Below are 26,379 nucleotides of genomic sequence, written 5' to 3' on the forward strand. Positions count from 1 at the left end.
CAAAGGCAGAGTGGCAAGTGACAGACATTAATTTGTCACTGAGCTGATCCTCCCCTGAGCAACTGTGCAAAATTTTTTGTTTAGCCTTGCATTTCTAAATTCAGATGTACTTCACATACCGAAAATTTGCCATTTCCAAGAGTGTAATTGAGTAATTTTTAGTGTATTCAGTGTTGTACAACCATCACTACTATTTAATTCCAGAATGTTTTCACCAGCCCAAAAAGAGATGCCATTCTTATTAGCCTTCACCCCCACCCCCATCTCTTCCTCTCCCCAGCCGCTGAAAACCACTAATTTAACTTTTTGTCTCTATGGATTTGCCTTCTGGAAATTTCATATACATGGAATCATACAATTTGTGGCCTTTTGTGTTTGGCTTCTTTCACAGAGCCTCATGTTGTTCAAGGTCCATCCATGTCGTACCAAGTGTCAGTGCTTCCTTCCTGTTTGTGGCTGAGTAATAGTCCACTTTATCCATTCACCAGTGATGGACACTTGGGTTGTTTCCATCTTTTGGCTGCCGTGAATAACGCTGCTGCCACATTTGTGTACAAGTTCCCATGTAGACCTATGTTTTCAGTTCTTTTGAGTAAACACCTACGACTGGAACTGCTGGGCCATAAGGTAACTGTGTGTTTGACATTTTGAGGAACTGCCAAACCGTTTTCCAGAGCAGCTGCTCCGCTTTACACTCCCACCAGCTGTGTGTGAGGGTTTAACAGCATATCATTGTAATGCTTGTTGATTCTCCAAGCAACAGCGAGGTGCTGGCAAGTCAATTAGCCATGAGAGGCTGGCTGCATGTTAATAATAATAATCAAAGGACTCAGCAGGTGTCTGCAGGGGGAGCATTTATTTCAAGATAAGGATGGGACAACACTCCAAGGGCTCCCAGGTGCCTCAGGGTGGGCCACCGCCCCGGGTCCTCACTTCCAGCGGCCTCCAACGCGACCTTTCCCTGCCCCCTTCCGGCTGTGGGAGAAGGAAGGGTGTCAGGAAGGAGAGCTTTCCAGACCTCTAGATGGGCCCCCCAAATGCCTGCCCTCCCTGCCCAGAGGAAGAGGGGAGCAAATGCATTCTCATTCAGGTGATGACTGGGGTGATGGGTGCATGATCAAAGGTCAATTCCCATTGACATGTGTGCGTTGGTATCTATGGTGAGTTGTGTCATGTGGGAGCTGATGACGTCAATAACGAGGGGCTGGCACTGCTGACATCTGGGGCTGGATCACTGTTTGCTGTGGGGCGCTGTCCTGTGGACTGCAGGGTGTTGAGCAGTGTCCCTGGCCTCCCCTGTACAGTTGTGACAACCAAAAATGTTCCAGATATTGCCCAATATCCAGGGGAGGAGGGAGGGTGTCGGCGCGGGGAGGTTGTCTCCATTCCTTGAGAACCAGTGATTCAGAAGGACATGGAAACAGGAATGGAGATGCCAGAAGAGAGATGGGAGGGCAGAGTGAAAATGGAAGAGAATGAGGGACAAAGAGAAAGGGACAGACACTAAGAGGGAGTAAGGGGCTAAACTCAGAGTGAGGGGCACCGAGAAAGAAGGGGAGACCCCAAGTTAGAGGGGCACTTACAACTTCTGGGCATGGCTGATACGGTTGTACAGCACATTCATCTGCGGAGGGAGGCAAGAGGGAGATGTTGGGATGGCCGGGGGCAGGCCTGCCCACCCCGCCCACCCCAGCCCTGGCCGGCCTGGCCCGGTGGAGATGGGTGTCACCTCGTATTTCTGCTGCTTCAGCTTCGCCATCAGGTCAAACTTCTCAGACTCCAGCTGGTGGATCCAGTCCGACAGTTCCTGGGCCTTGTCCCTGGCAGGGCAAATGGGCTGTCATGGAGGCAGGCCGGGCCACACCCTCGGCTCAGAGAGGGTAAGGGAACTGTCCAAAGCCACACAGTGCGTCTCTGACTTTGGTGTCATTAGTGCCGTTTTGAGGCCAAAATATTCATTGTGAATTGAAGCAAAGAGTTTTTAAATCTCTGTCCACTTTCTCCCTTTCCAGAATGGAGAGTCCTATCTCCCTAAGGGAAAATGAGGTCACGGTTAGGGACCCCGGCTCCAGAGTTACAAAGACCCGGTGCAAATCTCAGTTCTGTCATTCTCTTCTTGGTGACTATAGCTGAGTGACTTCCCCCAGAATCCTGTTTCTCTCTCCAAAAAAATGTAGAAATGAAACTGTGAAAGAGACAGCTGGTTGTCCACCCAACATCCCTTCTCCCTTTCCTCCTTAGAAACAGAACTTTTTGCAATAGGCCCAGTCAACAAGCTACACTCCCCAATCTCCCTGCAGGCAGGGGTGTCCAACAGGATGAACGTGGGCCACGGGGTGGGCCTTTCAGGAAAGCCTTTGTGGCTCTTCCCTTGCAACTTCTTTCTGCTGCTTAGATGTGATGTCTGGAGCTCCAGCAGCTATCTTGGACCATGAGATGATTTTGAGGATGGAAATATTGGGCTAAAAGTGGTAGAGCAGAAAAACAGGAGTCTGGGTCTCTAATAATTTTGTAGAGTTGCCATACCAGCCAGGGACTGCAGACATTTTCTATGTGAAAAAAAATAAAGCTCTGTATTTTAGGCTGCTATAGTCAGATCTCAGTTACTAGACGCCAAACTTATTCTCAACTGATAAAAACCTATTGCATTGAGGTGTAGGATGAGATAATGGACGTAAAGTGCCTGGCACATAGTAAACACTCAATACAGCAAGTTGTTACTATTTTATTATTGCTAGCATTCATTGTTTTCTTTTGCCAGCTAATCGCTTTCAAAAGCTAATGGCTTCCAACTGGAGGACCAATTAGCTTCCTCCCTGGTGTATTTTATTTTAAAATGTTATAGACTTTCATAGGACCTCTTTGAAATAAATAAAATTTAGGTAACTGAAGAGCATCAAAAGATACAAGTAGACCCAAATTGTGAGTGGATGTATGGTGGGGGACAAGAAAAAAAAGGAAAATTGAACATTATTTTATGCCAGACCCTACGATCACGCGGGATGAGGGCACAGAGCCGGCGGTAGGTTGGAACTGCGCACGCGCCTTCCAAGAACCCACCCCGCCCCTTTTCCACGCAGTCTCCTCCTACGGGTAGCTTGAAATTAGCGTAGTGGGAGTATTTACACCATGGAAATGGGTATATACTAAAATCTGGACTTTTTGCCCCTGGAGATCCGGCTATTAAACACCATCACACCGTTTTATAATACAGTCATGAAGAAGCACAGGCGACTACACCAGACTGCTCGGGTTCCAATCCCAGCTCTTCCACTGCAAGTTGTGCAACCCTGGAAAGGTCACTTAACTTCTCTATGCCTCAGGTTCCTCGTCTTTAACATGAGGATAATAACAGTATCTACCTCAAAGGGTTCCAAGTGCTCGACAGGGGGCTACTGCTGCTATGATGATGATGATGATGATGTCACTGGCCTGTCACAGCTCTGTGAGGTAGATTTTCTTGTCATATCCTCATTTTTATCAATAAGGAAAGCGAGGCCCAGAGAAGTTACATACCATTAAGTCAACATCATCTCTTAAATTTTGGTGAGCTGTGTTGTCTGGCTTCCCACCATACTACCTCCCAAACTCAGAGGTGTTGGCACCCACGAAAAGTGGGTGCTATCAGTGACACATTTCCCAGAGGAGGCTACAGCAGCCCAGAGAGGGAGAGACACTTGCACCAGGGCTGTGCCCACCCGGATCTGGGTGAGGGTCCCCTTATCTCCTTGTGTCATACCCAGGCCCCTCCCCACCTACCGGAGCTGGTCCTCTCCCAGGTGGTCAATGTTCAGAGGCTTTTTACGTTCAGACAGGATACGCAGCTTCATCTCCCGCCCCGTCTGGCGCTTACCCCGCTTTTGTTCTGCCTGAGGGTTGGAAAGGGGACATCTTGACCTGGGGGAAGGATCCCCCAGGGTCTGCATTCCTGGCCACCATCTCCCCCAGGACCCCAGGCATCTAAGACCCCAGCCCCTCCTCCCTTAGATCCAGGGGTCCAGCCCCCAGCCCCACCTCCGTCAGATGCAGGAGTCCAGGCCCCCAGCCCCTCCTCCCTCAGGAACCAGAAGTCTAGGCCTTTAGTTGCCTCCTCCCTGAGAACCTAGGCCTTGGGTCCCAGCAGGCTGAACTCACCTTGACCAGGTAACCCCCAAAATGGGCACCCATGTTGGAGAGAACCTTCTTCTTTTTAGCATCATCCTCAGCCCGCTTCTTGGCCTCTTCTTCTTCCTTCCGCATCTTCTCCTCCTGTGGGAGGAAAGGGGTTAAACCCTCACTGAGGGGGAGGCGCCCAAAATGGGGAAGTGGGAGTGGGGCTCAGACCCACTCTGGGCCTTAGGGTCCCCCCAACAAAAATTAAAATGGGGGTGGGTTGTGCCTGAAATGGCCAATGGGGAACTTGGCTGTGTGATCTCAATGCAGATACTCACCCTCTCTGGGTCTTGTCTCCCTTAGTCTTATGAGATGAGAATGACTGTCTTTTGAGGGGCAAGGAGGATAACTCGTGATGGTAGTTGGGGGCTTAGGGCACTAAAGAGGCTGATGGCCCTGAGCCTGAGGAAAGGGTTCTAGAATGTCTAGTGAAGGTGTTACCACAACCAGAATGTATGCAATGCATGTTCCAGAAAGAGTGGCTTGTCCAGACCAAACTCCTTCCCACTAGAAGGGCCGGTGAGGTGGACTTAATGGTTTTTGCATGTCCAATATACCCCACCTGAGTTAGTAATTTGCAAACTTAGTGGCTTAAAAGAACACAAATTTGTTATCTTACAATTGTGTAGATCAGAAGTCTGACATGGGTCTCACTGGGTTAAAACCAAGATGTGAGGAGGGCTGGTTCCTTCTGGAGGCTTGTCTCCTGCCTTCTCTAGCTTCTAGGGGCCAGTGGCAGCCCTTGGCAAGTGAGCCCTTTTTCCATCTTCAAATACCTGACTGACCCTCCTGCTTCCCTCTTGTAAAGACATTGGACCCACCTGCAATTCCAGTTTGCCTGAACAGACAGGATGCAGGATTGTTGGGGCTCGGACTGGGATAGTCCCACACTAATCCCGATGAGTCGGCCATCCCAGTGTCCACAGAAAGATGGGATGAGGAGTGGGAAGAGAAAAGCTAAGTTTGTGTGATATTGAATCCCTGACCCAGCCATGGCTGAAGCAAGTCATGCCTAGACTTTTGAGCTGTGTGAGCCAATAAAATTGTCTGCTGCTGAATCCAGTTTGGGTCGGGCTTTCTGTCCCTTTTAACAGAAAGATCCTTGCATAAGACAACATGAGGACTTTCTTGGGATCACAGAGAACGTCATGAATGGAAAATGGAGCATCTTGCTGAAGCAGTCACGTTGGGGCTCCCGGGGTACGGAGGCACCCACCGCCAGCTTGGCCTGTCGCTCCCGCTCCTTCTCCGTTCTGAAGCGCTGTTGTTCAGCTCTCTCCGCCCTGCGCCGCTCCTGGGGGAGGGAGACGAATGAGGGGGTGCAGGGACAACCACCCACCTGTCACCCCTCCCCAGAGGAAGTCAAGAGCAGAGATATACAAGTTTGAGAGTGGCCACACTTGGGTACATTCCTCACAGTTTCAGCTTCGGGTCTGTACTGGACGGGAATTTGTTATCACCCAATATCCAAAGGATGGCATTAACTGAGGGAAGGATTTGGGGAGCCCCACCTCCCTCCACTCACAATGCGGTCTTTCAGCGCAATGAGCTCCTCTTCCTCTTTCTTGCGCTGCTCAAAGTGCACGTCAATGAGCGTCTGCAGCTCCAGCAGATCTTTTTCCATGCGCTTCCGGTGGATGTCCTGCAGGACAGAGGGTGGGAGCCCAGTCATTCCCAGGAGCGGGCCCTTCCCAGCAGGAAATGATAGGGTTGAAAGTTTACTAAATTTCCAGCAGATGGCAGCAAAGCACCGTGTTCTGACACTACTTAGCTGTCAGGACAGAATTCCAAGAGGAGTCAGAATGGGACCCCTTTTCCTAGTTTGCATGAAGGCACCCTAAGGGGTAGCAGCTGTACCTGGGGGCGGGATATCTGTCACTTACATCGAAGTCCACACGTTCCCCTTCCGGGATCTTCGGGGGGATCAATGGAGGTACAGGACGGCTGAGTGGACAGAAGATGAGAAAGACTGAGCAGTGTGACCTCCCTAACACTCCCAGCTATGCTGTCTAGCATGGTGGCCACCAGCCACTCGTGGTTCCGAGCACCTGGGACGTAGCTGTTCCCAATCGAGAGGGGCTGTCAGTGAAACACACCTAAATTCGAAGACTTGGTACAAACTAATCTAAAATATCTCACGTTTTATGATAATTACCTGTTGAAATGATTAAATTTGGGACATCACAGGTTGAATAAAATATAAGATTAATTCTACATATTTTGTTTTACTTTTTAACATGCAGTTAGTAAAAAATGTACCATTACATGCTAGCATTACATGGCTAGCATTATATTTGCATTGGGTAGGGTCAGCCCTCTCTCTTTGGTTTCTGAATTGCCTCCTACTTCTCTGATGTCCCATCTGTCTCCTTGTCCCCCTTTAAAGAGTTTTGCCCTTTTATTCATTCAGAGTACACACTCGTGATCAATGTCATTCACCCCCATTACTTTAACTTCGATTATCATCAGTTACTGAAGATTTGCCAATTCTGTCTGAATCCCAGACTCTCTCCTAAGCCCCAGGCAACTTTTCCAGCATCTCCTCCCCTTCCGCACACATTTCACAGTTCCCTAGCCATGTCCTGTGTCCTCCTGCCCCAGGGCCTTTGTACATGCTGTTCTCTCTGCCTGCAATGCCCTCCCCAATATACTCCATCCCCCTAAAGGGCTTTCCTCCTCCAACAAGCCTTCCCTGACCCTGTGGTACATCTGTGCTCTCTCACCCGGATCTGACCCTATGCCTCCTCTGCTCAAAGCCCTCCATGGCCTCCCAGTGCCCTGGCCTTCATGGTCCCTCTCCTTCTTGCATTCTACACTGAAATTCGCACACTGCTCACATAGGCTCAGAGAAGTTCTGCTTTTAACTTTTTTCTCATGCTCATATTGCTGCTTCCTTGCATGTCCCAGTTTTGGCCCCAAGGTCGCCTCCTCCAGGACCAGCTCCTCTCTGTGAGGTCCCACCGCCTCCCCTAGTTTAGGTTCCTCCTCAACAGAATGACCTGTGTCTGCGTCTTCTCCTTGAAAAATTGGCCTAGATCCAGCCGCAGGACCTTGCATGTACCACACCAGTTTCTTTTTTTTTTTTTAATTAAATTTATTGGGGTGACAATTGTTAGTAAATTTACATAGATTTCAGGTGTACAATTCTGTATTACACCATCTATAAATCCCATTGTGTGTTCACCACCCAGAGTCAATTCTCCTTCCATCACCATATATTTGATCCACACGTTTCTTGTCTGCAATTTCCCTTCTACCTCCTTCAGCTAGATAGGCTTCACCTCCCCTAGGAAACCTTCCTTGATTGCCTAGGGCAAATGTAAGGCTCTGGTCTGTGTTACTCTGGTACCCTGGCTACCATCGCTGTATATGGGTCTTTTTCACCAACAGGGCAGTCAGGGGCTGATGGGAAGACCCTGGGAACACAATGGGAAGTTCTCCAGACATGTTTGCTGAAAAAAGGAATCACTGATTGTCCTTTCCTCTGTTTGAATATCCCCACTCTCCTTCTCTGCCTTCCTCAACCCTATCTCTGGAGTCAAGGGACATAATTAGGAAGACATGATTGGGACCCCTCCCCCCAACCGTTTAGGATCTCACCTTGGTTTGGGACGCTCCTCTTCTGGTGGGGGAGATACAAAGAAACAATTAGTTAATGAGGGTGGGCCTGACACACCCAGAGGAGGGAACCCTCCAAACCTCTGCTGGGTCCCCAGGAGCCTAGTTCCTTCTCCTGCCGCTATGGGTGGTGGGAGGGCATGGGGGAAGAAAACGGGAGAAGGGAAATCAGGGTGGCCGTAAAAGAGGAAGAGGGTCACACGCATCAGATATACATTCAGAACTGGTGTGGGGACACCCCCCCTCCACTTTTCTGGGAACCCAGGGGTCCAAACCCCAGACCTTCCTCCTCCTGCATACCCAGAGGTTCTGCTATCCTCTATCAAAACCTAGCAGTGCAGGAGGATCCCAAGCCCTCTTTTCATTCAGTGACCCAGGAGTTGTCCCCAGCCCCTCCTCCTTGGGGACACAGGAATCCAGACTCCCAGTGCCAGCCCTTTCTACAATCCAGGTCCTAATATTTGAATGTATATGGAGGAGAAAAACAACAGACAGGGTCAGGAGCAAAGATGGGGGCGGGGTGCCTCTCCGCAAACATCCAACCCTTCTTTAAGTATTCCTCCAGGCTGGAGAAGAAGGCTTGGGTGTCGGTCCCTTTAAGAAGGAAGGGAAAAGGTTAAAGCCGCAGAGAGGCGATTTCCCTTCGTATCCACCAGAGGGCGCGCGGGCTCTCCGAGGCTTAAAGGACCGGACCTGGAGCGTGTTTTGGGGACGCGAGGGAGTCTTCGTGGAGGTCTGGGTCCCGAGGATATCGGGAGTTCCCCGGGCCCCCGAAAGTGTTCTGGGGAAGCGAAGCAGCCGTGGTTACCTCGCTCTGCCACCGGCTCCGGCTCCTCGGGGGCTGGGGAGGGGGCAGCGGAAAATCGAGGATTTGGGGAGCAGGGGGAGGTGGGGGAGAGCGGCCACACCCAGATGCGGGAAGGGAGAGAGAGGAGAGAGGGAAGAGGCTGTTAAAGGAACTGAAGCCGAAGCCATCGGGAGCCCCCGTAACCCCACCCCAGCCCCCACCCCTGGACAAGCGTCCCCACCGAGCCCCGGCCCGACCCTCGCGTCCATCTCCAGACCTACGGAGTCCAGGGCCTCACCTTCTTCCTCCCCCTCAGCAGCCTCCTCTTCTGGAAGGGGTAGAGGCAGAGAAGAGAGGGCTTTAGGAGCCCAGGGAGGTCTGGGGGCGGGGTGGGGGCGGGGCAGAGACCCAGTTCCAGTCTCAGCTCGGACGGGGCACCACTCTGAATACGAGTCTCAGCTGCATATGGGCACAGTAAGCTTTTCCCACTGGCTGTGCGGATTCAACTGGAAAACCCAGGAGGGTGGGATTCGGGGCGGGGAGAGCACACCCGTCACTCTGCACAAGCCTTCTCCCGGAAGGGTGCCACAAATCCTCTCGCCTCCCATGGGCTGTGATCCGCGAGGTGTCCCCAAGTGCCCCAGGCCAGCGCACTCCCCACTCACCTTCCGGCTGCTCCCTACGGACCGGGTTGCGAAGGGAAGAGGGAGGGGGAGAGTTAGACGGTTGGAAGGGGGAGAGTGTCTCCGTTTCTCCAGGCCCCCAGCCCTCCCACCAGCATCACTCACTCCTCGTATTCCTGTTCCTCAGCGTCCGACATCCTGGCGCGACCTAAGAACCGCAGAGAACAGGCGGAGTGGGGTGGGGTCTTGAAGAAAGAGAGGCCGGGGTTCTGGACTCCTGGGTCTGAGGAAGGAGGGGTTGGGGGCCGACTCCTAAACCTCGGAGGACAGCTTCAGGAGCTGTGGTCCTGGCATGGCCCCAAAGCTGCAGCTCACCCACTCCACCCCCACCCCTGCCCCCAGCTGTCCTCTTTTGTCTTATGATACGTCCCTGGGAACCCGATCTGAGTCAGGATTAGGAGAAGGTATTTGGAAGGACAGTGGCCTGAAGACAATAGTGCCCCACCCCCAGGAGCTATTTGGGGGGGATGTCGTAGACAGTGAAACAGAGGACATCTTCTAAAAAGGGATTGGAGGAGGGGAGCTTATTGGAGAATTATTTCACTCTTGTTCCCCTCTTCCGCCCCCAGGTACCATGGCCTCCACTTTGGCTGTTTGTCTTCCCACAAGTCTCCTTTCATCTTCACCCACAGCCAGGGAGGGAGCAGGAGCACGGAGGTCCAGAGACCTCATCCTCACCTTTAAATAATACTTAGACCTCTCCCAATCACTGGCAACTCCCAGGCCTCAACGTGCTGAGTCCCCCCAAAATCCCATTACCCACAGATCCTGAGACTCCCCAATTTATGATGCACCGACAAGTCTCCAGATTCTGAAACCCCAATTGAGATTCCAGGTCTTGACACCACCTAAATTCTGAAACTTTAAGATCATGAGACCCTCAAATAGGGATGCTCAAACTCAGAGGCCCAATTCATGATACCCCAAATTAGGACACTACAAGTTCTAAAACCTCCAATCATAGGACCGCAGATCCTGTGACCTCAGTTCCTAGAACTGCAGATTCCACACCCCACCCAGGCCTGACACCCAGACTTTTTGACGTCCAAGCCCAGATACCCCCAATTTCTGAGATTCCCTGACTGTGAGACCTCTGAGGTCCTAAATTGTTACATTCTGGGACACCCAAATCCCAGCACCCCAGATTCTGTAACCCCCAAATCCTAACAATTTCCCCTCCATCCTCAGTCAACTAAGCCCTCAGCCTCCAGAATATCCAGACCTACATATCTGTGCCCCTCCAGAATTATACCTCTTCTTCACAGCGCCCCCCTGCCCAGGAGACCACAGGGCCGTTACTTACCTACGGCTGAATCAGCAGAGGCGTGAACTGCGGGGCCAAGCCTGGTGAGGCGGCGGAAGCACCCCTGGGTTTATAGCGGGGCTCAGCCCCGCCCAGGGGGGGGGGAGGCAGGGGGAGAGAATTCCTTTCCCCAAACACCAGCCCCAGCGCAGAGGCTGCCCTGCCCCCACTCAGGCTCCAAGTTCAGGATCCCTGCACCTCCAGGCTGCTCTGAGACCCCTCCTCCATCCCGTCAGCGCCTCCCCTGAACGCGTGGCTGGGTCAAGGCACCCCCTTGTTTCCCACCCGACAGCACTCGGCACTCAGTGCTTTGAAGTCCCTGGACTCAGCACATTTCTTATCCTTGGAGAATGCTTATTGACGAAGGGGGTAAAAGGAACGTTTTCTTTCCCAGGTTCCCTTTCCCAGGCCCTCATCTCCTTTTCCGTGTCTCTCTCCTTTGCTCTGTGACTCCATCTGCTTGTCTCTGTCTTTGTCCATCTTTCTGTCTCCCCTCCCCACCCCCAACCTTTTGTCTGCCACCAAGATTCCACACTGGTGACAACAGGCGCTAAAGCAGGGAAGCAGGTGTGTGTCGGGGGAGGGGAGTGGGTGGGGTGTCAGGCCCGCTGGACCTCACTCCACTCATCTCCATCTGACACTGACCTTTTTTGGTATCCCTGTCCCCCCTTCCCAGCCAAGCCATGACCTTGACCTCTCGGGGAGCCATCCCTGGAGAGCAGGACTCCTCACCCCTCTGTGCCTCTTGGTTTTTCTGTGCTCACTGTCTCTGTCTCTCATTGTCAGCTGTCTCTTTATTTGTTTCTATGCATTTCTCGGACTTTCTCTTTGGGTCTCTTTCTCTAGCTCTGCATCTGTCTGTGTCTGTGTTCTTCACACTGCTTATCTCTCCCTCTCTGCCCATTCTGGTCTCATTTCTATGGGTGTCCCTTCATATCTGTCTGGTGTCTGTGTCCCCAGATCTCTCTGGGCATATGTCTCTGTAACCCCGTTTCTGTTTCTCTTTTGCTCTGTGTCCATGTCTACCTTTCTAGCTCTTTCTTGGGTCTCTTTTTGTGTCTCTGCAGTTCTCCCTCCTGGGTCCTTATTTCCGTCTCTTTCAGGGCTCCATCATCTCTGTGTCTTGCTGTGTGTACCTGTCTCTGTTTTCCCTTTATTTGCACTTCTTTCCATGAATCTGTATTTTTCCCTCTCCCTTTGGGCCTCTGTGTGTCTCTTTCCCTGTGTCTCTGACTCAATGTCTCCGTGTGTCTCTCAGGACCTCAGTCTCCACATCTCTTTTTCCTCCACGTGGAGCACAGAAGCTGAAAATGCCCCATAATGGAGACCCTGCTCTGTTCCTGATATGCAGCATGCCTTCTGGAGAGCCTAGTCCTCTGTTACCCTCTCTCTCCCACCCCCAAACCCCCTAGTAGGAGACACGCAACCACTCCCAGCTGAGAGAGAAGCTTTATTCCTCAGGGCCATCCTTTAAGGCCAGGGCGATGGGAAGGCCGGCTCAGCCCTCAAACTTTTTCTTGCGGCCCTCCATTCCACTCAGTGCGTCGATGTTCTTGCGCCAGTCTCCCACCTCCCGGTTTTCCTGGGGGGGATAGAGTCAGAGGTTGGGGTGTCTTCCTGGTCTACAGTCTCTCAAATATCCTCCACCTGCACTGCAGCCTGCTGGGCCACTCTGTTCTAGATGCTTGCCCAAGGATCTTGTTCTGGAACATTTCTTTTCCCCTCAACAATCCAATCCAATTTTCCCCTTCCACTTCCTGTCTCTCTAATGTACTTCCTGTTTCCCCCATACACTTCCTGACTCCCTCCTGCACTTCCTGCCTACTTGCTCACTTCTCTTTCCGTTGTACTCCCTGTCTTCTCCTTGTCTCCCTCATGCACTTCTTGATTCCTTTCTCCCTAATGCACTTCCTGTCTCCCCCTTGCTTTTCCTGTGCCCACCTATACTTCCTGTTGAGGACCCCTTACCACATACTGCATCTCATAACGCCAAGGGCCATCTGCCTTCAGGATAGGCCCTGGGATTGTTACCCCTGCACTCTCTCCTCTACACATCCCCTTTCCTGGCCCTGCCACACTCACCTTCTCTGTGTCCTCCTTCTTCACCTGCTTGAGGTGGGCCCGCAGGTCTAAGGACTCCTTAGCCCTCGTCCCCAGCAGTGCCTGCATCATGGCATCCGCAGAGATCCGCACTCTCCGTAGGGTGGGCCGCTTGAACTTGCCCCGAAGGTCAAAGATCTTCTGGGTCAGATCTGCGATCTGTGGGTGGCCATAAGGGGAGGTGGAAAGCCCGCCTTCCACTTCCCACTTCCCTCTCCCCCCCACTCTTCCACACTCCATTTCTCTCTTATCCCTATCAAGGCGTTATCCAGGGTCTCCCTAGCTAAGTCTCCCACCACCTTCAGAACAAAATCTAAGCTCAAGCTCCACATCCTAGAACTGTAAGGCCTCCCCAATCTGCTCCAGCCTCAACTCTCTGAAAATCACTGACACATCCCTGTCCTGATACCTGCGTCTCACAGTTCCTCACCCATGCCTGAGTTAATTTACCAACACTTGATGCTACAACCATATATGAGGCCTGACAATTAAGTTTGCGAACTCATTCTGAAAAAAGTGCTGCATACCTCATTGCTGAATGTCACTACAGTTACCTTCAATGTACTCCCCTTGGGAAGCCATGCACTGACACCAGTGCCTAGTCCACCCTTCAAAGCAATTTTGGAACTTTTTCTGGAATGGCCATCAGAGCTATTGTCGTATTACACTTGATGTCCTGAATGTCATCAAAATGTCTTCCTTTCAATATTTCCTTCATCTTCAGGTAAAGAAAGAAGTCATTGGGGGCCAGATCAGGTGAGTAGGGAGGGTGTTCCAATACAGTTATTTGTTTACTGGCTAAAAACTCCCTCACAGAGGCAGCTGGTTAGCTCAGTTGGTTAGAACACATGCCCTTAACAACAAGGTTGCTATTTTGATTCCTACATGGGCTGGTGAGTTTTGCCCTCCACAGCTAGATTGAGGACAATGACCTGAGCAGACTTGAGCTGAGCTCCCGCTGAGCTTCTGGTGGGTGGCCTGATGGCTCAGTTGGTTACAGCATGTGCTCTTGACAGCAAGGTGGCTGGTTCAATTCCCACCTGAGATGGTAGGCTGCGCCCCCTTGCAACTAGATTGAAAATGGCGACTGGACTTGGGGCTGAGTTGCACCCTCCACAACTAGACTGAAGGACAAAGACTTGACTTGGAGCTGATGTTCCAATAAAATTTTAAAACTTTAAAAAAATTAAAAAAAACAAAACAAAACATAAAAACCTTCACAGACAGTGCCGTGTGAGCTGGTGCACTGTCACGATGCAAGAGCCATGAATTGTTGGCAAAAAGTTCAGGTCATCTAACTTTTTCATGCCGCCTTTTCAGCACTTCCAAACAGTAAACTTGGTTAACTGTTTGTCTAGTTGGTACAAATTCATAATAATCCATCTGATATCAAAAAAGGTTAGCAACATAATTGCAACAAGTTCACGAACTTAATGTCAGACCTTTGTATTTTCACAAACATGTTTTCTGCTGTCCTACCTCCTGGCTTTTGCATGTGTTGTTCCCTCTGCCTGAAACAGCCTTGCCTGGCCATATTGAAGTCATCCTTCTACCCCCTCCCTACTAGACTGGCAGAGTTGTCATGGGTCTCCTTAACCACAAGCAGCTACAAGGGGCCAGGCTGAGACAACAGCCCCAGACATTGCACCCCACTCTGAAGGGAACCAGACTGCCCCATGCCTCCCACCTCCGTGATGTTCTTGGTAACTTTTGCCTCCACATCGTATCTCTCCTCATCCACCTTGTCCACACGGGCATGAAGCTGTCGGCACAAGTCCTGGTGAAGGAAAGCGGTGTGTGTAGTTGGGGGAAGCCTGGGGACCTGGACTCTTGGGTCTGAGGGAGGAATGGCTGGGGACCTGGACATCTAGTCCTGAAGGAGTAGACTGAAGCTGAATTCTGAGGAACTGAGAACAAAGCGAACTCTAGAGCAAGGAGTCCTGAGAATCTGACAGAATTAGGGCTGGAAAAAGAGACCTCTGGATTTTTTTAGCTGCAGGCCATATTTCTGAACTTGTGAGGGTAAGGATTGGGAGATTGGACCCCAAGGTCCTGAGCAGAAGGGGAAGAATAGTGACTGTACCCAACTCCCAAGGATGCAAGATCGGACATGAGGATCCTCGGAACCCGGGCTGGGCAGGAGTCCGTGATTAGGGCCGGTACCTGCAGCTCCTCGAAGCCCAGCCCGGCTAACTCCAGAGGCTGGCACCGCGTGCTCAGAGCACGTCCCTTCTCTCCACGCCGATCCTCCGCCTCCCGCTCCAGCTCCTGCTTCGCTATCTGTAGCATCAGGGTCTGCAGAGGGGACGCCGGGACCACAGCCCACCGGGGTGAGGGGTTCGAAGTCGCAGAGGGGGATGCCCCCTCTGTCTGGCCCTCCCTCTAATCTCAAGCGGCGTCCTTGGTCTTCCAGAGACACGCCCCCTCAAGGTCCATCATTCCAAGGCCCCGCCTCTCCTATGGCGGGGCTCCCCACCTCAAAGCCACGCTCCCAAGACGCACCACTTCAAGTCACGCCCAATGACAATCCAAAGCCCCGCCCCAATTTTCAAGCTCTGCCACCCAAGGGCATCTAGGCGCCCTCTCCAGGCCCGTCCGCACCTTCAGCTGCAGTTTTCTCGAGGCGGAGATCTTAGACTTTTTCTGCCAGGGTGAGATAGAGAGAGGATCAGGAAGGGGGATCCGAAGGTGGGCGGTGGGAGGGACTGAAGAACCCACCAGGTCCAGGATTGGGCCCGCCTCCAACTCCAGCCCTAGGTCTACGTGAGGCTACGCCCCTCAGTCCCATCCACTAATCTGGGCCCAACATTCCCTAAGCAATCGTAGTTCCCATGGGAAACGGAACTCGCCCATAGGTAGCTCTGACAATCCGATCCCGGCCCATTGATAACCCCCCGCCCCACGTCCAAAGCGCCTCAACCCTTTTGGCTCCGTCAGTGACTGAAGTCCCGCCTCTATTAAGGACCTGGCCCCGCCCCCATTTCCCAAGGTACGAGTAAACCACCTTAGAGTCTGAATCCGGACCCCGCCCTTGCCCCGCCCGCCGCACTGGCCCCGCCCTCACCTTGGCATGCGGCTCGGTGGCATAAGCGCGGTAGTTGGCGGAGGAGCGGCGGCGGATCGGAGCAGGCGCGGGGCACGAGTCCCCGGCCTGGGTTGGGGGGACGGAGCCGCATTACCACCGGGACCCCCAGCTCCCCTGCATGCTCCAGCCTCCCGTCCCAGAGCCCTCCCTGCAGCGCCCTCCCCCGGCCCGCGGGTCCGGCCCACGCCTGCTCTCACCGCATCGCTGCTTCTGGAGGGAGAGAAACCAGGAAAGGGGGGTTAATGCTGGGCCTGTGTACTGTCCTGTCCAGTCAGGGACCCCCGAAGCCCCTCTGACCAAGAGGTCTGGCCACCAGCTCGCCCGTCTCTGGTCCCAGGAGTGTGATTCCCAAACTCTTAACCCATTACGACTCCCAGGAGTCGTGTCTCCACCTCCCTTCTCAGGCCAGGGGTCCAGCCTCCCAGCTCTCACGCCTCCCAGGGACCCAGGAGACCGGGTTACCAGCTTCACTCACTCGTCTGCCATGCTGAGACTCCAGCCAAGAGTTGCAAAGGCAGAGAAGGGGCAACAGCCTCTTGGAGGGTCCGTGAGGGGGCGTCCGGCGTGACCTTGAAGACCCTTGGGACTTCGTCGCGTCTGAGCAGCTCAAGCCTCACTGAGGACACTGATAAAGGGCAAAGGCAGAGACTAAATATACTGCTGCCCTCTCCTCCCTCTGCCCAGGATGCGAGATAACAGGGCACGTGAGGGGTGGGATGGGCCATGCTTCAGCTGGATCACCCCTCCACATTGGTGGACTGGGAATCCAGCCCGGCCCCTTAGCTTTGACCCCGGAGTCCTGGCCCCCAGCCCCTCCTCCCTCAGACCCCGGAGTCCTGGCCCCCAGCCCCTCCTCCCTCAGACCCAGGAGCCCAGGCCCCCGGCCCCTCCTCCCTCAGATCCAGGCGTCTGGGTTCCTCTCCCCTCACAAAACTGCAATCTCCATGAGGGCAGGTGCTTTGTCCTTCATTGTTTTTCATCTTATGGTTAGGTTCAGTGCCCCAAAGCTGTCAGCAACTCAATGTATTTTGTTGATTTATTTGAGGATCCAGGTGTGGGGTGCCCAGGCACTCAAGACAGCACCAGGAAATCTACTCCTAGTCTACTTGGAAACCCAGAAATCTGATGTTGGCTCTCCTTTTCTAACCACTTCTGACCCCTTCCTTGCCCCAACGCTGGGGCAAGAAAAAGACTGAAGACAGAAAAGACACACAGACACACAAAGAAGTGGACCAGGTTCTCTTTACTTGACCACGTGGGTGCTGACCAGCCCCAGGAGAGAAGACACCCCCAACCCCAAGTTAGGAATGGAACAGCTGGGAACCACATAGAGGGCCGGAGACCCAGGGCCAAGTCTCTAGGCCGCATTTAGAGTCTCAGGAGTGGAGTGTAGAACTCTGAGAAAACAATGTAGAATTCTAGGGATAGAATACAGAATCCCAGGAATGGAATCTGAAATTCAAGCAACACCTTTGGGGCTGAAGACCTGACTTTAGAAGTTAGAGATGGGGGACTTGGTTTCTGGGGATCCAGTCAGACTGGTTTTGAGGTCTGACTCCCTGTGGGTGGAGCCAAAGCCTCGGAGAATGAAACCTGAGATTCTGACGGCAGTTGGAGGGGCACAAGGTGTGGGGTTCGGCCTTGGAGGGGCTGGGTCAGATCCTCAGAGAGCGGGTTCCTTGCCTCATGGGGAGAGACCGGGACTTCAGGAAGCAGATCCACGACTCCAAGGGGCGGGACCAGGACTTCAGGGGTTGGAGGCCCGGGTTCCGCCACTGAGTCAATGCAGACGGGAGCAGAGTCCCGGGACTTGTAGAAGCGCGCGAAGGTCTCAGACGGCCTGGCCCCGGGCTGTGGGGCGAATCCGGCTGCCTGAGCTAGCTCCCCGACCCGGGCGGTAAATGCCTGCAGCTGCTCCTGCCGCAGGTCCACCAGGTACCTGAAATCGGGAAATAGCGTTAAGAGACACGGTTTTCGGCTCCCAGTCTCCTTCCCTGCCCTACTCTCAGCTGCTGGCTCACCGGGCTAACTCCACAATCAGATGTCCACCAGGGGCCACACAGGCCCCGAGCTCAGGGCTGAGAAGATGGACCATCCTGCGGAGAGAAACGGGGAGGGCTGAGGCTCAGACTTTCAGGTACTGAGGGAGGAGGGGCTGGTTCCTGGACTCCTGGGTCTGAGGGAGGAGGGGCTGGTTCCTGGACTCCTGGGTCTGAGGGAGGAGGGGCTGGTTCCTGGACTCCTGGGTCTGAGGGAGGAGGGGCTGGTTCCTGGACTCCCGGGTCTGAGGGAGGAGGGGCTGGGGGCCTGGACTCCTGGGTCCGAGGGAGGAGTGACTGGGAGAGGGAAGTCTGCAAGCCCCCCACTAGGCCCTCTTACCCACAGGCCACGTAGAGAAGCTGGAACTGTCCCTTGTGGCAGGTCTTGTGGTGGAGGGTCTGGGAAGAATGGAGGGGCAGGAAGTAGATAGTGAAGGATTCCGGGCCCGGGGCTGCTGGGGAAGATGGCAGAGTTAGACAGACACAAAAAAAGCTTGGCCTCCTTGAAGCCCTTTCTCATCCTTTCTTTTAGGTGGATTCCTGGGAAATTTTGGGATGTTGGCTGGGTAGGCAGAAACATTTTATAGACCAGGGAATTGAGACTCAGGAGAAGGGAAAAAAGTGAGCCCTCATGGCCACACAAGGCACCCAAACAACTGGGAGGGCTAGATTGAGGGATAGTTAGAAGGAGGCAAGACCAGATTTGCTGGGGGGGGGGGGAGCGAGGGGGGGCGGGGCCGGAGGGGGTGCTTTTCTGCAAAGGTGAGCTGGGAGAAACCAGCACCTTATTAGAATGTTCTCATCCTCTTAGACTTCCCAGGAAGGCTTAGAATTCTACTACTGGAATTCAGAATGCTAAGAATGGTGTCAGGACTTAGAAAAGGGAGATAGAAATACAAAGAGAATAGAGAAAAAGAGACGGACTGAAGGGGAGGTTACTTGTCCAAGCATTGGAAACCGTTATCTGTCCACGCTGGTATTTGAAACCCCTGAAGTCGGGAGCCCGGAACGGGGGTCCACGTCCCACTCTCTCCAGGAGGATGATGTAGCCACTTTATTACCCGATCCGCCCCCCCCCCCTCAAGGGGAAGAACTGAGTCCGCCGCTTACCAGGCTCGCGGTTTCCATCCTCTTTGCCCGGCACCTCTGTGGGGTCCCCCTGGGAAGCTCTCGGACGCCCCCATGCGGTCAGCGCTCGGAACAGCTCCGTCACGTTGTGCAGCGTGATCTCGCCCGCAGTCTGTGGGGGAATGGGCGTGACCAGAAGCTGGGTTAGGACCGCGGGGCGGGGCTTAGAGAATGCCATCCCTCCCACCTCTCCACACCCAGAGCTAGCTTCTACGGTAGGGGGCGGGCTTGGATTCCCGGACTGTGTTTAGAAAGTGGAGAGGGGTGGAGCGTAAACCGTGGAGGCGAAGCCCATGATTTTGTGGCGGGGCCTAGAATACAGAGGGCGGGGCCTTGCGAACACCACTCTGGCCCCAGCACCCGGTGCCACACACTTTGATCGGCTGCCCGTTGCTGGTCCGCAGGAGGTTCTCATCATCTGCTTCGATGCCAAAAGCCACGAAGGGCCCCGTGGCGATGTCCCCCCAGTACCCTCGTGCTGCCACACGCTCCCCGCGCTGGGAAAGCAGGGAGAGAGGAGGCGGATGAGGTCGATCCAAACTCCTGGGTGCCCCCAAAGAAGGAGCTCGCCAGGGAGTGGACACACACATGGCTCAGTAGGCGACCGGAGGCCAGGGTCCTGTTGGGCACGTGGTAGGCGCTGGAGTCTCTGAGTTCAAAAGCGACGCCTGTGTCCCTCCAGCGCCTGAACTCGCGGATGTGGATGACTCGGGCCTGCGGAGGGGAGAAGGAAAGAAAAGAAGCCTCAGTGAGTCCGGTAAATGGGCCAACAGCCCTTCCTCTCAAAGACCCAGGAGTCCGGGCCCCCAGCCCCTCCTCCTCACACTCAGGACTGAAGGGCCCCAACCCCCTCACCCCGCGGTCATGCAGCTTCATGTGCAGGTCCCAGTCGCTGACACCGCTCCGGGCGTCGTAGCGGGAGCCCAGGTAGTCGCGCAGCCTCGAGTCCCAGAGGCGACTCATTGGGAAGGCCTCCGGCCCCTTCTCCCCACCGGCCCAAAAGCGGAACACCGCCTCCAGAACGTCCCGTTCGCGGAACTGCGCGGCCGACATGCGTGGAGAGAAAGCGAGAGGGAGGGTCTGCAGGGAGAGTAGCCTCTCCTGCTTGACCCTCCCTTTCATCCCAGGGCATGGCCACGATTCTCCCGTTTCTCAGATAAAGAAACAGGCTCAGAGAGCAGAAGCCAACCCCTAGGCCAAATCCCACAGTGGGAGCCATGGAGCTGGAGTTCCTCCAGCTCCCGACCCGCTCCATCAACGGAAACCTTTTTGGACCGCTCATCTCCATTCTTTCCGCGGCCACCCGGATTCCAGGCGGTGACGGATGGAGGCTAGGCGGCGGCACCTTGAGTGCAGCCAGGCTAATCCAGGGCAGCTGCTCCGCTAGGCTGTCGGGCTCCGGTACGAGGTGTGCTAGGCGGTCGGCCTGGGCGCGCACGAAAGAGGCCACCGGGGGACGCAGCAGCGTGTTACCCCACACCTCCAGGAAGGCCTCGCTCCTCTCTGCCGGGAGAAAGGACAAAAGTACTGGAGGGAGCAGAAGACTGAGTCCAGAACTCATACTCTATTCATAGAATGACGCATTATATGATATATATCGTCCTTATTGTTTCCTAGTCATCTAATGAGTACAACGGATCCTGGCAAACTCCCCATCCATCCCAATAGCTAGAATGTGAAGAACAACTTAGACCTCACCCAGGTTTCCAATCCCCGTCCCCAGGAAACCCCATTCCTGAATTTCAAGTTTGTTTCCTTTGCCTTTAAAAAAGAAAAGGTTATACTCGTAGATGGAGATGGACATACACGTATCTTAAAATGTTACAGTATAAATTGTTTCATTTTAAGAATCTTATGAGAACTATATACCTTTAGTTGTATATACATATCTACATCAACAAATCTATACATCCATATATAGTTTCATTATAGTTGTTTAAGAACCTTATAAAAGAGAACTCTATACCTTATATAGACAGATAAGATTTGTTTAGTTCTAGTTGTTTGTTTTATATAAAATGCACTTTGAAATGTATGCAATGGATTATGAATGCCCTGGGCTACTAATGATGGGTACCATCTCTAATCATGATAACAATAATCGCTAAGATGTCCTGAGTGTATATCATAAGCCAAGAGCTAGGCTTTTTTTTTTAAATTGAATCCTCAAAAGTACTCTGTAGGGCAAGAATTTTTAAGATCCCCATCTTATAAATGTGGAAACTGAGCTCCAGAAAAAGGTAGATGCTAGCCCAATGTCACAAGCAGAGCCAGAATTTGAACACAGCCTGTCTCAGTCGTGACTTTGCTCTAGGTACTAAGCTGAAGTTGTTTCTGGGAGATAATCACTTTCTGCCTCCCCTCCCAAACGCTCCTCCTCCTCCCTCTCCTTTTAGCCTCAGTTCCCAAACTGCCTCCTCCAGCCGGACTGCCTGGGATTTACATCTCTCACTGGGGAGACTTTGTCAGGATTGAGCTCAGCTCAGCCAAACCATCCCCACATCTGGGACTTACTAGCTCTCAAGAAGTCCCCTAATCTCTTTTGGACTTCTCCTGTTGTCGGAGGTTTTGAATGCTTACACTGTGCCCATACACTGTTTTGAGAGTTTTATGTGGATTTTCTCTTGGAATTCTCTGAAACGAGTGAGCAAGTGATGAAATACGGAACAATGTCCAAAATGTTTAATTGCAACACTGAAATGCCAGAATCCCTACAAAAAGAGGCGAGAGACGGGGGGGCCAGAATGCCCGGGTCCTCCTAACTGACCTTGCAGCCCCATCTTCTCAGGATCCTCCAGGGCTAGGCTAAAGATCAGCATATGTCGGGCCACAGCTTCCAGATTATTCTCTAGCACGTAGAACTGGAAGGATGGACAGGGCAGAATGATTCTGAGATCTGTGTCTCTCTCTCCTAAGAGGCCCAGGAGTGGGAGACCTCAGGTGCCTCCTTCCACAGGACCCAGATCTCAACTTACACGGAACCTCCTGGGAGACCAGCGCTCCACGCGGGCCAGTGTCCGCAGCAGATGCCGCCCATCCACGGAGCCCAGCAGCAGTACATCTAGCTGGGGGATCCCGTGCTCTGTATCAGCCTGCAAGTCTGGGTCCACAGGAGGACCTGGCAAGGTGACAGCAGGCTGGGGGTTGGTGGGCCGGAGAGCACCCCTGCAGCCGCCCCTAGCACGAGGGACTACAACTCCCAGCAGGACTTGCACTTCTGGCTTAGGTTCCAAAGGGAGCTGTGCCTCTAAGCATTCTGCGACTCGTAGTCTGCAGAGAGGCCACCTAAGCTGCCCCATTAAGGGGCGCCGCCCCCCGCCGCCGTTGTAGACCCAGAGAACGTTAGCCCATAGTCTGCCAGGTTGTGATGGTAGCCGCTGTGACAGATGAGGTCCTGGGGTGGGGGACTCACTCTCAGCCTGCAGGTCCAACGCTGGGGACAGGCCCCACCAGGACACGGAGCCGAAACCCAAGCCCGAGCCTGCCGCGGTGGTCATCGTACTGCGGGACAGAAATCCTCAAACTTCGTCTCTCAGTCGCCCACCATCCCCCTCTCACCGACTCTTACTTCTTGCCCCTCCCCCCACACACACCTTTATCCTTTCAGTTATGGGGGGGGGGGAACCTCCTCCCTCCCTGGTAGGTACTGCCTGGAGGTCCGCCGCCGCTCCGCAACTGCGCCTGTAGCCCCCGCTCTTTTCCACAATCGGCCAATGGGAGTATACAGACTGGCAACACCTCGATGAACGGACCAATGAGAGTGAGCGACACCCTCCCACTTCGAACTTTTGGCCAATGGGAGCGCTGAGGGACGACTTCCAGGCGTGCCAGAGAGGAGAGCGTGTGGACGCGGTTGTCATGACGAGGGTGCTGGAGGAAAGGGGGGTGAAACGGAAGAAGCTGGGGCAAAGCCTGTGGAGGTCCAAATTTCTGGGATGGGAGTGAACAGACTCTTGATTAATCCAAATTAAAGTGAAGTGGCCTAGACCTTAAATTATAGACCTCTGTGTTCCCTTTCCTCCCTCACCAGGTGGGAAACACAACAAAGTTCTGGGGCCAGCTAGCACTGGCCCCTGGTTATTAAATTTCGAGGAATTTTGGGACCTGGTTATTATACTCAGTCGTTACTAAAAATTATTTATTTACTAAGATAATTACTAAAATTACAATTCAATGCATTACATTAAAATAAAGGTAATACATACTCAAAACTCGTACTTCTTATTTTACTATATTTTATTATTATCGATGGTCTTATGGTTATTTACATCTATTCTATCTATACGAAGGAAATACTATTTTAATGTAATCGTTTAAAAAAAGTCAAGTCGGTAAATTGCGACCACAAGCTATCTTTGTTTTATCTGAACCAGGGCCAGGATTAGGATGAGGCTGGTCCAAGTGCAGGGTCAGATCCTGTCTTTAAAATTTTTGCATTTTGTCCATTGTTGATTTTTCTGCATTAATTTTTATTTTTAAATTTTTTTATGTCTTAAATATTTTTAATATATATTTTTTATTAGTTTCAGGTGCACAAAACAAAGTAATACTTAGACGTACGTTTATTATTTATATCCCTCACACTGTGGACCCCCCTCCCCCCATCCGTTATCTCTCTAACATCGCACCGAGCCATCACATTTCCACTGTCTCCACTCCCAGTGCTGTACTCCGCCTCTTGTAAGTATATAAATACATATGTATACATGTATATATAACATTATAGTTGGCATTCATTACTGTTCAGCTTCAGGTGTACATTGCAGTGATCAGGCATCTACATCTTCCCTGAGGTGGTCTCCCAAATGGGACACGTGTCCATCGGATACCCTACAAAATCTTTACAATATTATTGATTACATTCCCCAAATTAATTTTCAAAACCCGTGGCCATCTTGTGGTTACCGACTGTTTTCTAATCCCCTCACCTTCCCCCTTATCCCCACCCCCCCACCCATCTAACAACCCTCAGTTTTTCCTCTTTGTCTCCAAAACTGTTTCTGATTAGTTCATTCACTTATTGTCTTCTTTAGATACTGCATATAAATGAGATCATATGGTACTTGTCGTTCTCTGTCTGACTTATTTCATTAACATAATGTTCTCTAGGTCCATCCATGTTGTTGCAAATGGCAAGATTTCTTTCTTCTTTATGGCTGCGTAATACTCCATTGTATAAATGTACCACAATTCTTAATCCAGTCATCTACCGATGGGCATTTTGGTTGTTTCCTTGTCTTGGCTATTGTGTATAGTGCTGCAATAAACATAGGAATGCATAAAGATTTTTGAATTGGAGTTTTGGGTTTCTCCGGATAGATACCTAGGAGTGGAATTACTGGATCATAGGGTAGTTCCATTTTCAGTTTTTTGAGATATCTCCATACTGTTTTCCATAGTGGCTGCACCAATCTGCAATCCCAGCAACAGTGCACAAGCGTTCCCTTTTCTCCACATCCGCGCCAGCACTTGTTGTTTGTTGATTTATTGATGATGGCCATTTTGACTGGGGTGAGGTGGTATCTCATTGTGGTTTTTATTTGCATTTCTCTGATGGTTAGTGAGGTTGACCATTTCTTCATATGTCTGTTTGCCATCTGTATGTCCTTTTTAGAAAAATGTCTCTTCAAGTCCTCTGCCCATTTTTTAATTGGGTTGTTTGTTTCTTTGGAGTTGAGTTGAATGAGTTTTTTATAAATTTGTGATATTAACCCCTTATCAGATGTATCATTGGCAAATATCTTTTCCCATTCAATAGGATCCCTTTTTGTTTTATTGATGGTTTCCTTTCCTGTGAAAAAACTTTTTAGTTTGATGTAATCCCACATGTTTATTTTTTCTCTTACTTCCCTCGCGCGAGGGGATATATCAGTGACATTACTCCGGGTAATGTCTGTGAAGTTTCTTCCTATATTTTCTTTTAGGTATTTTATGGTTTCAGATCTTACATTTAAGTCTTTAAGCCATTTTGAATTTATTTTTGTATATGGTGTAAGGAGGTGGTCCAACTTCATTTTTTTGCATGTGTCTGTCCAGGTTTCCCAGCACCATTTATTGAATAGACTGTCTTTACCCCATCGTACATTCTTACTTCCATTGTCGTAGATTAAATGGCCATATAGGCATGGATTTATTTCTGGACTCTCTATTCTGTTCCATTGATCTATGTGTCTGTTTTTATGCCAGTACCATGCTGTTTTGATTACTGTAGCCTTGTTGTATAATTTGAAGTGAGGTATTGTTATACCTCCCACTTTGTTCTTATTTCTCAAGATTGCTGAGGCTATCTGGGGTTTTTTATTGTCCCAAATAAATTTTAGGATTATATGTTCTATTTCTGTGAAAAACGTCGTTGGTAGTTTGATAGGAATTGCGTTGAATATGTATATTGCCTTAGGCAGTATGGAGATTTTAACTATATTAATTCTTCCTATCCATGAACATGGTATGTGTTTCCATCTATTTATATCTTCTTTCATTTCTTTCTTCAGTGTCTTATAATTTTCTGAGTACAGATCTTTTACCTTGGTTAAATTTATTCCCAGGTATTTTATAGTCTTTGGAGCAATTGTAAATGGGATTGTTTTTTCAATTTCTCCTTCTGATGTTTTATTATTGGTATATACAAATGCAACTGATTTCTGAGTATTAATTTTGTATCCTGCTACTTTACTAAATTCATCTATCAGCTCTAATAGTTTCTTGGTGGAGTCTTTAGGGTTCTCTATATATAGTATCATATCATCTGCATATAATGATAAATTTACTTCCCCTTACCAATTTGGATGCCTTTTATTTCTTTTTCTTGTCTGATTGCTGTGGCTAGAACTTCCAGCACTATGTTGAATAGAAGTGGAGAAAGTGGGCAACCTTGCCTTGTTCCTGATTTTAGGGGGAATGGTTTTAGCTTTTCCCCATTGAATATGATGTTAGCTGTGGGTTTGTCGTATATGCCATTATTATGTTGAGATATGATCCCTCTATTTCCACTTTCTTAAGGGTTTTTTTTTTATCATAAATGGCTGCTGGATTTTATCAAATGCTTTTTCTGCATCTATTGATATGATCATGTGATTTTTATTTTTCATTTTGTTGATGTGGTGTATCACATTAATTGATTTGCGGATGTTGAACCACCCCTGCATACCAGGGATGAATCCCACTTGATCCTGGTGTATGATCTTTTTAATGTATTGCTGAATTCTGTTCGCTAATATTTTGTTGAGGATTTTTGCATCTATGTTCATTAGAGATATCGGCCTGTAGTTTTCTTTTTTTGTGGTGTCTTTGTCTGGTTTTTGGATCAGGGTGATAGTGGCTTCGTAAAAAGTGTTTGGGAGTCTTCCCTCCTTCTGGATTTTTTGGAAGAGCTTGAGGAGAATAGGTAATATAATTCTTTTTTGAACGTTTTGTAAAATTCACCTGTAAAGCCATCTGGTCTAGGGCTTTTGTTTGTTGGGAGATTGTTGATTACTGACTCAATT

The 26,379-nt window shown here is 51.1% G+C and overlaps 3 protein-coding genes across 7 annotated transcripts; all 3 read right to left on the reverse strand.

Moving 5' to 3' along the window:
• Positions 1-838: 838 nt before the first annotated feature.
• TNNT1 (troponin T1, slow skeletal type) lies at positions 839-9,377 on the reverse strand (the record flags this gene model as incomplete). Its single annotated transcript, XM_081032141.1, is given in 13 exon segments — positions 839-975; positions 1,584-1,624; positions 1,730-1,820; positions 3,760-3,869; positions 4,135-4,248; positions 5,369-5,446; positions 5,678-5,794; positions 6,036-6,096; positions 7,753-7,774; positions 8,579-8,611; positions 8,856-8,885; positions 9,333-9,342; positions 9,345-9,377. Coding segments are annotated over 13 exon segments (786 nt in total). The 3' UTR covers positions 839-929.
• A 2,597-nt stretch (positions 9,378-11,974) lies between these two features.
• TNNI3 (troponin I3, cardiac type) lies at positions 11,975-16,307 on the reverse strand. 2 transcript variants are annotated; one of them, XM_081030476.1, is made up of 8 exons: positions 16,204-16,307; positions 15,926-15,938; positions 15,708-15,794; positions 15,245-15,286; positions 14,807-14,938; positions 14,331-14,420; positions 12,626-12,802; positions 11,975-12,125 (listed from the first exon to the last, which is right to left on the reverse strand). In XM_081030476.1, exons 1-8 carry the CDS (start codon positions 16,212-16,214, stop codon positions 12,042-12,044), a joined length of 636 nt encoding a protein of 211 aa, XP_080886602.1. In that variant the 5' UTR covers positions 16,215-16,307; the 3' UTR covers positions 11,975-12,041. The 2 variants fall into 2 exon arrangements, with proteins under 2 accessions (XP_080886602.1, XP_080886603.1); XM_081030477.1 differs by lacking the exon at positions 15,708-15,794 and having other exon boundaries at positions 16,204-16,301.
• A 645-nt stretch (positions 16,308-16,952) lies between these two features.
• On the reverse strand, positions 16,953-22,607 carry DNAAF3 (dynein axonemal assembly factor 3). Of its 4 annotated transcripts, none has more exons than XM_081030474.1 (12): positions 22,489-22,607; positions 22,308-22,396; positions 21,871-22,013; positions 21,663-21,756; positions 20,241-20,398; positions 19,751-19,933; positions 19,484-19,609; positions 19,270-19,392; positions 18,878-19,007; positions 18,108-18,219; positions 17,750-17,824; positions 16,953-17,667 (listed from the first exon to the last, which is right to left on the reverse strand). In XM_081030474.1, the coding sequence occupies exons 2-12, from the start codon at positions 22,390-22,392 to the stop codon at positions 17,262-17,264; spliced, it is 1,635 nt and encodes a 544-aa protein (XP_080886600.1). In that variant the 5' UTR covers positions 22,393-22,396; positions 22,489-22,607; the 3' UTR covers positions 16,953-17,261. The 4 variants fall into 4 exon arrangements, with proteins under 4 accessions (XP_080886600.1, XP_080886599.1, XP_080886601.1 ...); XM_081030473.1 differs by having other exon boundaries at positions 18,108-18,222; XM_081030475.1 differs by lacking the exon at positions 19,270-19,392 and having other exon boundaries at positions 18,108-18,222.
• Positions 22,608-26,379: the final 3,772 nt, after the last annotated feature.

The sequence above is a fragment of the Rhinolophus hipposideros genome, assembly GCF_964194185.1.
Source record: "Rhinolophus hipposideros genome assembly, chromosome: 21".
Lineage (NCBI taxonomy): Eukaryota > Metazoa > Chordata > Mammalia > Chiroptera > Rhinolophidae > Rhinolophus > Rhinolophus hipposideros.

Coding starts and splice junctions, on each gene's coding strand:
- TNNI3 (XM_081030476.1), bottom strand. Junction 15,287..15,707: donor CCACCGAGCCGCATGCCAAG/GTGAGGGCGGGG, acceptor TCACCCTGGCAG/AAAAAGTCTAAGATCTCCGC. Junction 12,126..12,625: donor AGAAGGAGGACACAGAGAAG/GTGAGTGTGGCA, acceptor TATCCCCCCCAG/GAAAACCGGGAGGTGGGAGA.
- DNAAF3 (XM_081030472.1), bottom strand. CDS start 22,392: ATGACCACCGCGGCAGGCTCGGGCTTGGGTTTCGGCTCCGTGTCCTGG. Junction 20,399..21,662: donor TGAGAAGATGGGGCTGCAAG/GTCAGTTAGGAG, acceptor TTCTCCCGGCAG/AGAGGAGCGAGGCCTTCCTG. Junction 17,825..18,107: donor CTTCTCTACGTGGCCTGTGG/GTAAGAGGGCCT, acceptor TTCTCTCCGCAG/GATGGTCCATCTTCTCAGCC.